Below are 11,770 nucleotides of genomic sequence, written 5' to 3' on the forward strand. Positions count from 1 at the left end.
GAAAACTAATGGGGCTGTTTCCATAAAACAAAGTCTGAGACATATTCAGTAAAGGCAAACATATATGTTTTAAATACACAGCTATTTCATTCCTTTTCTGTTTCACTTTGCTGTTTGTTTTTTTTTTTGTTTTGTTTTGTTTTTCCTGTTGTAATCTCAGTATACACTACAGAGCTTGATTTATTCTTTGGCTGCTTTTAATTCCAAAAGATCCTTACTGCTACTTTATTATGTAAACCTCCTACTCCTCTGTCTTTTAGCCTTTGTTGCTGCAGAGTTATTGAGATCACATAAACAGGCCCAAGAGCTGCTGCTAAATAATTGAAATTCACTTCATTTTTAGAATGGATACTCCCTTGGAACATTTGCTGTAATAATTTTCTACTCCCAAAATAAACTTCTATTTCCATTCACTGGCATGCTTTTTGTGAAGACAATGAGAAAAGAACTAAAATGGGTAACAACGACACCAAAAAGATATAATTAACTAGAACTCTTTAACAAAAAAAAAAAATCTATGTTACATCAGCAGTTTTATTACCATGGTGATAAATGCTAAAGCTAAATTTTGGAAGTTTTTTATATGCAAAAAAAAAATATGTATAAGGGAGACCCTACTTCCTTTTATCCCTCCCTGCTATAAACAGGAGAACATATTAAAAATTAATCTTCTTTTTACAAATGATTTTGATTTCTTTGCATAACAGTGATGAATTCAATTCAAATGACCTATTTAAAGGAAGGCGATTTGCTGCTCTTCAGTGTTGGGGCTACAGTCAAAAACCACATGTTAAAAACCATCTTGTTTAGAACACAACATAAATAATATGACAATTGTCTCAATGACAATTCAAAATAGAGCTTCACTGCAAAGCTAATGCCATCTGAAAAAAAAACCAAAAAACAAAAAACCATGATGAGAAGACAGAGACTGAAGAAGCAAAACATTTTTGATGCAAGAGTTATACCTAACTCTTGTAAGAATACAAATACAATATCAGTGCAGGAAGAACTTGCTTTTGCTAGAAATAAAACAAAAATCTGGCACACACATGGCCCAGAAAAACCAGAAGCTCATCTACTGCAGTCTATAACCAGGGAGAGACAGAAAGAACGGTTGTCCCCTCATGGCCACCTCCTGGTCGGCCACACCAGTATCACTCCTGTGTCCACCTCTTCTCCTAGCACTGCCACAGCTCCCAGCTGATGGGTTTGCTGATGCTGACGTCCTGGACACTCACCTGCAAAACGGTTACAGGCTAGTGCAACTGTCAGTGACACTGATGATTTGGGGATGACTGAAGAGTGTTAGAACACTTAAAGCTCTGTTAAACTTTATTCTAACAACCAGAGGTTCTACCTTTACTTGCAAGATTACTTTTCAATTCAACAAATTAATCCTCCAATTAGCAAAACACTGAACACACTCCAGAATGACAGCGTGTGAGTGGTTTGGCTGAGTTCACTGGGAGTACTGATGTAACTAAAATTAAGCATGTATTTTTTTGGTCCAGATCCTAGGCAAATTGACTCCATCACGTGCTTTGATAATAAGTTCCAGAAACAAACGTTAAACTCTGTGGAGCAAACACATTTTCATAGCAGACTGCATTATCCTACTGCTTGACAATCACATACACACAAAAAAAACCCCAAAACTACAAAACCCCCCAAAAGACTAAACAGATGAATCCACCTGTTTAATTACATTTACAACCTCTAAGGAGGCACATTTACAACCTCAGTGGTGGAGAGCTGCTACTCAATCAGCTCACTGCACATATTGCTCTTCTGGGATGGTGACAGACTGTGAATTACTAAAGCAAACAGTCACGAGACAGTTATCAGACTCAAAGTCCAAGACAGACCTTCTGATTCTGGCCTAATCAACACCACTCTGGAGAAGGAGTGTGATAAAGACAAAACAAAAACGTTATCACAGGATGTGATTCAGCTACCTGGCAACATGTTGTGGACAGGTGTGGCAATGTTAATATCCTGGAGGTGCTTCAGTGTCTCCGTGTGGAAAAGGCGAAGTGTAGACCCAGATGTGAAGGCAATCCAGATTCCCACTCCAGCAACAGCCATGTGAGAGATTACCATCCCTTCCTCTTGATGGGCTTCAAAATGGTTCTGGAAGAAAAACAAGGACTCTGTGGGGAGATGCAACCGAACAACATCATTCAACCTTCTTTATCAGCTGTTCAGTGGAGGCACCATATCTTTGTCCTCTCTGTCAAGGACAAAGTCAGCTTCCTCTGCTTTGCTCAGGATATGTTCTGACTGCTGCATATAATGTATTAATTTTCATGCTACTTTTTTTTGGAAAATACATCAACGTTAGTTATGGAATGGAGCCATAAATTCTACCTAGTGACAGAGCAACTACACAGTAACTTAGTTATTGTATTCATTAAAAATATTGCATCGTAGGGACTGGCAAGCCTGTAATGGCTCAAATTTCAAAGGAGTTTGTATTTCTTTATTGATACCCCTTTGGGAAAACTACCACAGAAGAACTTCCTGGGGAGCTTTCCTGGGGAAGAGCTTCCAGACTTCTCTCAAATATATTACTTTTGCCTACAGCAGAACTCCTCTTTATCTATTAAAAACCATTTTTCTTCTGTTCTGTCAGGGAGCACTTTCAGAACAAGGATAGCTGATTCAAGGAAAAAGTAATTCTTAGAAAGTAGAGTGTTTATGGAAATAAATACACAATTATTTGCTGAACTACATACATAACACTGTGACCCTTAATGCTGTGGCTTGCTTTTCAACTCACAGGCACTTCTGAATATCACAACTATTAGCTATTTGGTTTTCCTGTTCTTCAAAATATTTATGCTTCTCTCTAGAAAGGCCCAAATCCCCCTGAAGTAATACAGGACTTTTACGGTAGACCTTTTCCTTGATCTAGTTCCTTCAGCTACAACTTCTGCATGACTCTAGGAAGGCAAAAACCTCTCTGCATGCTCCTGTTAATGTGCAGAATAAAGCTATATTAAAGTTCTTTAAGCATTACGAAGAAGTTGGGAATATTTTTTCCCACATTTTGTCTTGTAAGTTAACTGTCTCTGAAGTTAAACACGGCCCTTTAATGTTGTGCCAGCTATTATCAAGTACAGTGAGCTATTCTGAAAACATAAAACTTCCTGGGCTAAATCCATGACATATTGTTCCCTGGACACAAATCTCTCTCTGAGGGATATGGAAGTAAATATCTAGTCTAATATTTACACTACATATTATATACTCTTAATTACATTTGCAAATAAAATGGGAAGTATTCCCTTCCTCCTTGTAAAAGTACACAAATTTGCATTGCAATTAAGGGTTACATTTTTGTCATTTTGCATCAAAATCTAAATTACATTTCTCAGGATAAGCTCTTAGTCTAAGATGGTTACAGAATCATAGAATCATAAAGGCTTGTATTAAAAGAGACCTTAAACATTCTAGTTCCAACCCCACAGCCATAGGCAGGGATACCTCCCACTAAACCAAGCTGCTCAAAGCTCCATTGAACCTGGTCTTGAACACCCCCAGCGACAGAGCAACCACAGCTTCCCTGGGCAACCTGTTCCAGTGACTCACCACCCTCAGGGTGAAGAACTTCTTCCTTACATCTATTCTAAAGCTACCTTCTTCCAGTTTGAAGCTATTACCCCTTGTCCTATCACTACATGCCTTTGTGAAAAGTCCCTCCCCAGCATTCTTATAGGCCCCCTTCAGATACTGGAAGGCCACAATACATTGTCCCTGGAGCCTTCTCTTCTTCAGGCTGAACAACCCCAACTCTCAGCTTGTCTGCATAGGAAAGGGGTCCTCCTTATGTTGGGGCTCCAGAGATCCACGGATGAATCTCATGAGTTCCCATGGACTTGTACACTTGCTGGTTCTTTAGGTGGTCTCGAACCTGGTCTTCACTTAAAGTGGGCAGTTCTGCTTTCTCCCAATCCCTGCTTTTGCGTTCTGCAACGTGGGCAGTGTGGCTAGAGCCTTGCCAGTGAAGACTGAAACAAAAAGTCATTGAGTACCTCGGCTTTCTCCATATCCCTCATGACCAGATCTCCTGTTTCCTTCTGGAGAGGGCCCACATCTTCCCTAGACTTCCTTTTATCACTAACATACCTGTAGAAGCTTTTCTTCTTACTCTTGATGTCCCTGGCCACATTTAATTCTGTCTGGGCTTTAGCTTTTCTAACCTGATCTGTGGTTGCTTGGACAACTTTGTAATCCTCCCAGGCCACCTATCCTTGCTTCCACTCTCTGTAGATTTTCTGTCTAACTGTGTCCAAGGAGCTCCTTCTTCATCCATGCAGCCCTCCAGGCATGCTTTCCTGTCTTCCTCTTTTTTGGGATGCATTGCTCCTGGGTGTGGAGGAGGTGGCCAGCTTTCCTGGGTTCCTCTCCCCTTCAGGGTTTTGTCCTATGGCACTCTACCAAGTAGATCCCTGAAGAGGTTAAAGTCTGCTTTCCTAAAGTTCAGGGTAGTGAGCTTGCTGCACACCTTCCTGGTGCCCTAAGGATCTTGAATTCCACTATTTCATGGTCACTGCAGCCAGGGCTACCCTTGAGCCTCACTTTACCCACCAGCCCCTTCTTTTTGGTGAGAACACAATCAAGCACAGCACCTTTTCTCATTGATTTCTCTACCACATGGATAAGGAAATTGCCATCAATGCATTCCACCTGGATTTGCTGGCACTCGGCTGTGACATCCTTCCAGCAGGTATCAGGGTGGCTGAAATCCCTCATGAAGACCAGGGCTTATATATGTGAAGTTGCTCCTGTTTATAGAGGGCCTCATCCACTCAGTCTTCCTGGTCAGGTGGCCTGTAGCAGACATCCACTATGATCAGGAATCTGGACAGGCTGGATCAGTGGGCTGAGGTATGGGCTTCAGCAAGGCCAAGTGCCAGGTCCTGTATTTTGGTCACAACAACCCCAGGCAACGCTACAGGCTTGGAGAGAAGTGGCTGCAAAGCTGCCTGGCAGAAAAGGACCTGGGGGTAGTGATTGGCAGTGGAAAAATATGAGCCAGCAGCGTGCCCGGGTGCCCAAGAAGGCCAACAGCATCCTGGCTTGTATCAGAAATAGCGTGGCCAACAGGAGTAGGGAAGTGATCATCCCCCTGTGCTCGGTACGGGTGAGGCTGCACCTCGAACACTGGGTTCAGTTTTGGGCCCCTCACTACAAGAAAGACACTGAGGTCCTGGAGTGTTTCCAAAGACAGGCAACAAAGCTGGTGAAGGGTGTAGAGAACAAGTCTTATGAGGAGTAGCTGAAGGAACTGGGGCTCTTCAGCCTGGAAGAAAAGAGGCTCAGGAGAGATCTTATTGCTCCCTACAACTATCTGAAAGGAGGTTGTATAGTAGGGTGGGTGCCAGTCTCTTCTCCCAAGTAACAAGTGACAGGACAATAGGAAATGGCCTCAAGTTGCACCAGGTGAGGTTTAGATCGGACATTAGGAAAAATTTCTTCACTGAAAGGGTTGTCAAGCATTGGAACAGGCTGCCCAAGGAGGTGTTGGCATCACCATCCCTGGAGATATTTAAAAGATGTTTAAATGAGGTGCTTAGGGACATGTTAGTGTTAGGATAACGGTTGGACTCAATAATCTCAAAGGTCTTTTCCAACCAAAGCCATTCTATGATGATCTCACCTTCCCCTGCCTGACCCATTAACTCTCGGTCAGCTCCTCGTCCACCCCCAGGCAAAGCTCACGGGACTCCAGCTGATGGCTGACCTGGAGGGTGACACCCCTTCCTCTGCTCCCCTGCCTGTCTTTCCTAAAAACCTTATTTCCCTCTACTCCTACACTCCAGTCATAGGAGCCATTATTGTATTATGCCATTATTCTGTTTTGGATATATTAGGGTTATAGATATAGTGTTCAAATTCTTTATCTAAATTCAACAAACAGAATAATATCAGAGATAAAGAATAGAAATTTAAGCTTTCACAAAGTGTAATTTTTGATATTATATTAGTAGCACTAATTTTCTTTTCATACTTTATTACTCCATAAATTAGTACTTCCCACTGAAAAAATGGGCTGTTTAAAAATAAAGGGGAAGATTTTTTTTCCCCCATTTCATTTGTTAACACTGTTCTTCAAATCTTCAGTTTTTAATGACTGAACAGAGCAGTTTCTCTTCTGCTATTAGGCAGTGGTTCAGTTTTTGAGCGTTGCTGCATCACCCTTTGACCCTTTGAGTAACACACCTGCAGAATGCACGGCGTGCACTGTCTGGCAGGCACACTGATATTCACTGAATCCTTCCAGCAACCTCCATTCATTCTTTATCAAATTAGATACACAACTTGAAAACCATATGACTTATTCAACAGTAGAATTCATTCACGAACCTCATCCTTCAAAGCCAGAAACAACTATGACTAAATTTCCCGATACTCTCATCATGCGTGTTTCATTGCAGAAAGTATTTTAAAATAGTAACTTCTGTTTATAAACTCATACATCCCTACACCAATGACCAATGGACTTTTGAAAGCTTCCTAGGGACAGATCCAAGGCTGCTGAAGTGAGCCTGACCAGCAATTTGCACTGCTTGAAATTAGAAAGAAATGAGAAGCAGACTGTAAGAAATGTGTTTTCCCTGGAGTGGTCTGACCACAGCTGGCAATTCTGTAGGCACCACTGTAAACAACTTGCACATGCATTTTTGCCACATTCCATTTTACCAGCCAACTCGTTATCCTCCCACTTAGTCTGCCCTGCCATTCGTACAGCTGGCTGCTGAAACAAGGAGACACATTTAAAGTAAAACTGTAGCATTGTCAATGCCACAAAAAAACCATGTAAAAATAACTGTTTTTCTCATTCAGAGGGTCTTCTAACATGGAGCAGGAACATACCCCAGACCTGTATGTACTTTTACAGATATGTAGTTCTGACATCTGGTTCAATTGCATATCTATCTGAAAACCAATAGCCTGCCTTTTTCTCAACTATTTTTTTTCTTCTCATAACAAGAAATACAGATCCAAAGGGACAAAAATGTCTTACTGCTATAAAAAAAAAAAAAAAAATCAAATTTCATTTTACTTTTCTCTTTCAGTTTTCATACCTACATTCCTCTCTCTTAAGAGCCCAGCTTTTTTTCCCTGCAGGCTCTCTCGTTCAAACTCTACAGCAACAGGAGAGCTGCAGAGGCCATTGTGGGTGCTGGAGCCCTCCTGCCCAGCAGCACAGCCCAACATAGCTCACTATTGTCTCAGCAGCGCCGGGCATGGCTGGAGTCTTTCTTCTGGGGGGGTGCTCACTTGTACCAAACAGCCGTGCCAAGAACTGCACTGTGGTTTCTCAAGCTTCATGAGTGATGAATAATGGGTGTCATTGTCCACAAGGTAAAACAAATGACTTTTACTACTTTGAAGAAGTTACAGTACTCAGACAAGATACACTCATGTGCAGGGATTTTCATTTGTTGTGTTTATTCAGCTGAACGTTTCAGAGTAACTCATGTGTAGTCAGCCAAGTTTTAAAAACAATACTAAACAAACCAGGATGGAATGCCATTCAGTTGGTGACTTTATTTTGTTAAATACTCTGGCATTTTTTAATTGTTTTTAAACAAACACATGCTGCTTTTGCAGAGAGTAAGGGTCTACAGGCCCGAGACCACTGTGGGACCAAGGCCTATATCCAACACCAATACAAATGTCAGATTTAGGGTCAGGACTAACGCCAAATTTCTTCTTCACAAAAAGCGTGTCAGAGTATGTAATTAATATATTACAGCAATTGACGCGTTCCTCACACGTCCCTTGCCAAGGAGCTTGAGGCACTCTGCCAGTTAGGGGCACTGTGCCAATAAAAGACAATTCCTAAAACATTCCATTACAGTAACATACCATTAAAACAAGTGAATTGAAAGTCTTACCCGTATCAGAGAGGGGGGAAAAAAAGCAGGAAAAGTGCATAACATCCAAATCAAACATATAGGATGCCACACCTGCTCATTTACTACTAGCTATTAAAGAAAAAATATTAAATAAGTATCTTAGAAAAGCAGGGAGGAATAGAATGACATTGGTTTCAAGGATAATGTACTTTGCACTTAGCAAATGCACAGACAGTTAATGATTAGATAGATACCTATGAAGCAGGACTGCCTCACAAGGATAAAGTTTACAAAATAGTCTTGAATACGCTTATTGGCTTGCACAAATATGGCCTTCAAAACTAGTTAAGTGCCCTTATAGATAATGTATATGACACAAAGCACAGAGTATGTATGCATGACAGTAGAAAGCAATGAACAAGCCAGCAGCTGTAATTTTAAGTATGAGGAGATAGAAAGTTCAGCAAAGAGGGAAGAGTAACCATTGAACCCTCTACAACTGGATTCCTGCTAATAGGGCAAAGATGAATATCATGCAAAAAATCTTGAGTCAAATCATTACTACAAACTCTCAACATGAGAGGGCATGGAGGGAGAACAAACATTTCCTTGCTGCTGTTTCCCTTCACACAGCAAAGCTTCTGCTCTGCACAGTAAAGCAGAGGTAGCTCAGATGTATTCAGCTACTGATTTTGTTGAAATATTCTCTGTAGACAGAGTCTAAATTGCCTCATGTATATTTAATATAATATTGAATCAATATTGCCAATGAATGTCGTATGAACATTACAGGAGGTCACTTTTGGAAATATAAACCCAGGAAGTTATCAAAACAAATTGGGTAACAATAATGAAAACATTATTGAGCTGTTTAGTGTAGTAAAATGATGAAAACAATATCAGTACTGGTCTTAGGACCAGTGGAGAGGTAATTAAAAAATCATTTGTTCAAAATTCCATGAGGAAGGTGACATGCAATGGTACGGATATTTGTGTGGAATGGAAAAAGGTGACCCTCAGCCAGCCATACAAAAGAAACCCATCACATTCTTGAATAAAATTATCTGTGTTGAGAAAATATTATCCAACACATACGCACCATTTCCAGCGGCACCACTTCTTATACATTGTTTGCTGCAGCATTCATTGCCTGTATATTAATTATAGCTATAAAAGTCAGTGGATCTGTAATAATCTGAACTCTGAACACAACAGGTGTGTTACTTTACTAAGTACTCTGGAGGAAAAACTCCTGTGATGCTTTTGTAGGAAAACTTGTAATAACAGCTGAAAAATGAAATTACCATGTCTGAGAGATATTGATATTTGCTATTTTCTCTCTCCGAACTTCTGTTTTCAATACTGCAATCCATCATGCTATACTGTATTTTGATAGATTAAGCTTTATATATTCTTTAATCCTCAAAGATTGTCTAACTCTGCTTTTGTTCCCCCGTGCCAAAACAGTACAGCCCAAACTGCAGTCATGCCGCCTCATCTAGGAAGAGCTTTGGGATAGAATTAGGCAGGAATTACTAGACTTCTTTACAGAGATCTGGTCTTTACAGAGGTCTGTCTGTAGGTAACCAGCGTCACAGAGGAACAATCAATCCAGCTGTGGTCTCTTCCTATTGCTATGTATTTCTTGGTGAGACTCAGAGAGGTCAGTCATCAAAGGCTGTAGGACAGTAACCAGGTGTCCCAGAGGCCACTCTGGCCCCACAACAAAGCCAAGGAAAGTCCACTTCAACCACCTATCCAAATCAGTCTTCCAACATCTTCCCCTCATTATACCATTCAAACTATTAACAAAACAAGTCCTAAAGAAAAAGAAAGTAGGAAAATCTATGATCTGAGCATCTACTTGGATGAAACAAATCACCCAGAAAGTACTGATAAAGACAGAGGAAATTAGGATGTTAGCTATTTCCCTGCAAACACATGACAATGACTCACAGAATCAATTGTACCAAATAGACGATTGTTGGGAGAAAACAGGATCATCAATGAAACAAAAAAGCAGCAACAAAGCACACAAAGAAGGAGCCTGTGAGCTCATCAGGACTCCCGTGTGAAACAACTTCATGGCTGTAAACATCATGCAGCTTAGTGTAACTGTATTGTAGGCTGAAGGAGAAGCTTAATTCCTAACCTTTCATCAACTCTACATTTTAGACCACTAAGACATTCTTTTGGTGGAGGCTGCAACTTCGACAGAAATAAGGGCTTAATGCTTTCTGGAAAATGTGGTCACAAATACGAGCTTGGATCCTTAACACTCTCCTTCCCGAAAGCGGACTTTTGCATGATAATTTATTGGAAAATGTCCTTATGCAAAGCAAATTTTTGTAGGCCACTGAGAAGTAACACTCTGAAGAAAAAACTTATGAAATCATCAGCAGGTACAAGTAACACCTAACTGTGTAGAGAGAGTCTTTTAATTAAACCTTCTCCCTCTGGAATTCGTAGCCACTTCCTTGCTGCCTTTCCTCAGATCTCATTTTTATGCAAACTTCTTGCCCTGAATACTCTACGAGTTCCAAGCACATTATGAAAACCTGAGGGAAAATGGAAGCACACCTAGGTCTACTGAGACATGAGCAGAGAATGTGACAGCAGAATTTCAGACTGTAGGGAGTGGGATTTAACAGAACTGAAACTGTATTTCATTAAAAGCTTCCTGAATCACGAATTTTCTTGATCAAATTTTAATGTTTAAAAGTTCACCACTGACACCCTGTAGCACAGTATGTGAGCAATGCTTTTAAAAGTGTTTACCTCTATGGAATGTGTCACAGTGCTGATTATAAAAATTTGTCCACCACATGCAGCCCAAATGGTCTCCTCCATCACAAGCAGACTTCTAACAGGCAGAACCCCCAGTTTAACTATCTTCTGAGGTTCCGTGTTCCATGTCCCATCTTCAATAATAAAAAAGAAGAAAGGTTATACACAACAAAACGGTAATCTTTGTTTTAAAGTAGTTTTGAAAATACTGTCTCTCATGCCTACTGCTCAAATCCCTGTAAGTTGCCACTTCAGGCTGTACAGTGATTTACAGACGTTCAGTTTTAGCTTCCAGGGTAAGTTGCAAGGGTAACAGAGCATTAGGGGAAAACCCAAACCCAAACACTCATGTGTTCGTTAACTGAAGAATTTTTACCTGGATTAGTTTATAATCAAGAAACCCCACGTGGCTGTTCTGATATAACTGCTTTCCTTTCCAGAGGAAATACGATCAGAAACCCATGGCTGATACAATTTTCTCCAACTTGGAGGAGCTCACAACTGACCTATTTCAAGATGAATCAATTTCCAACTAGGACAGAAACATCTTTCATGTGAAAAGTAGTCTGCAAGATTTTTACTGTAGGCTCTAATGAGCTCAGATGATTCTCTAAGAGTACACTGATGGAATGGACTTCCTGCTACTATATGTTTCATTTAAGAAGAAATTTTTAAAGAAATTAAAACTTAATTTTGTGCCATATCTTTATTTTCCTATTTTTTTCCCCAACTATAATCCACAGTCTTTTCTGTGGATTGTATTTAGCAGATCTAAATTACTTTTTGCATGTGTATGCACAACCAGCTATTCAGGGACCTTCTGATAAAAGCTGCTTGCTGGCACTTACTGCTCTGGTCACTCTCACTTGCCATCTCTTTGAAACAAGGATCAGCAGATTATTTCCCTCCAAATTTAAGAGCTAGGAACATGGGCTTCTGGAAATAGCTGTAGCTGAGTCTTTTATATGTACATTTTTACTATACATTTACTGTACGTAAACACTTTCACTGTACATTTACTGTATATTTTTCATACTGTCAGTAATAATTTTAATACTTTTAATTTATTTCTACGGTAAGCGCTCATTGAACATAGAGTCTCAAAGACCACA

The 11,770-nt window shown here is 40.3% G+C and overlaps 1 protein-coding gene across 1 annotated transcript in view; it reads right to left on the minus strand.

The window, feature by feature from the left end:
• LOC103776310 (rho guanine nucleotide exchange factor 10-like) overlaps nt 1-11,531 on the minus strand; it is an 18,633-nt gene extending 7,102 nt beyond the window's left edge. The window contains exons 1-3 of the mRNA XM_008943817.1: nt 11,507-11,531; nt 10,650-10,792; nt 1,959-2,133 (exon numbers count right to left, since the gene is read on the minus strand). Coding sequence (XP_008942065.1) covers nt 1,959-2,133; nt 10,650-10,792; nt 11,507-11,531 — 343 coding nt within the window. The remainder of the gene's footprint in view (nt 1-1,958; nt 2,134-10,649; nt 10,793-11,506) is intronic.
• Nucleotides 11,532-11,770: the final 239 nt, after the last annotated feature.

Source organism: Merops nubicus, unplaced genomic scaffold (genome assembly GCF_000691845.1).
Source record: "Merops nubicus isolate BGI_N331 unplaced genomic scaffold, ASM69184v1 scaffold7797, whole genome shotgun sequence".
NCBI classification, from domain to species: domain Eukaryota; kingdom Metazoa; phylum Chordata; class Aves; order Coraciiformes; family Meropidae; genus Merops; species Merops nubicus.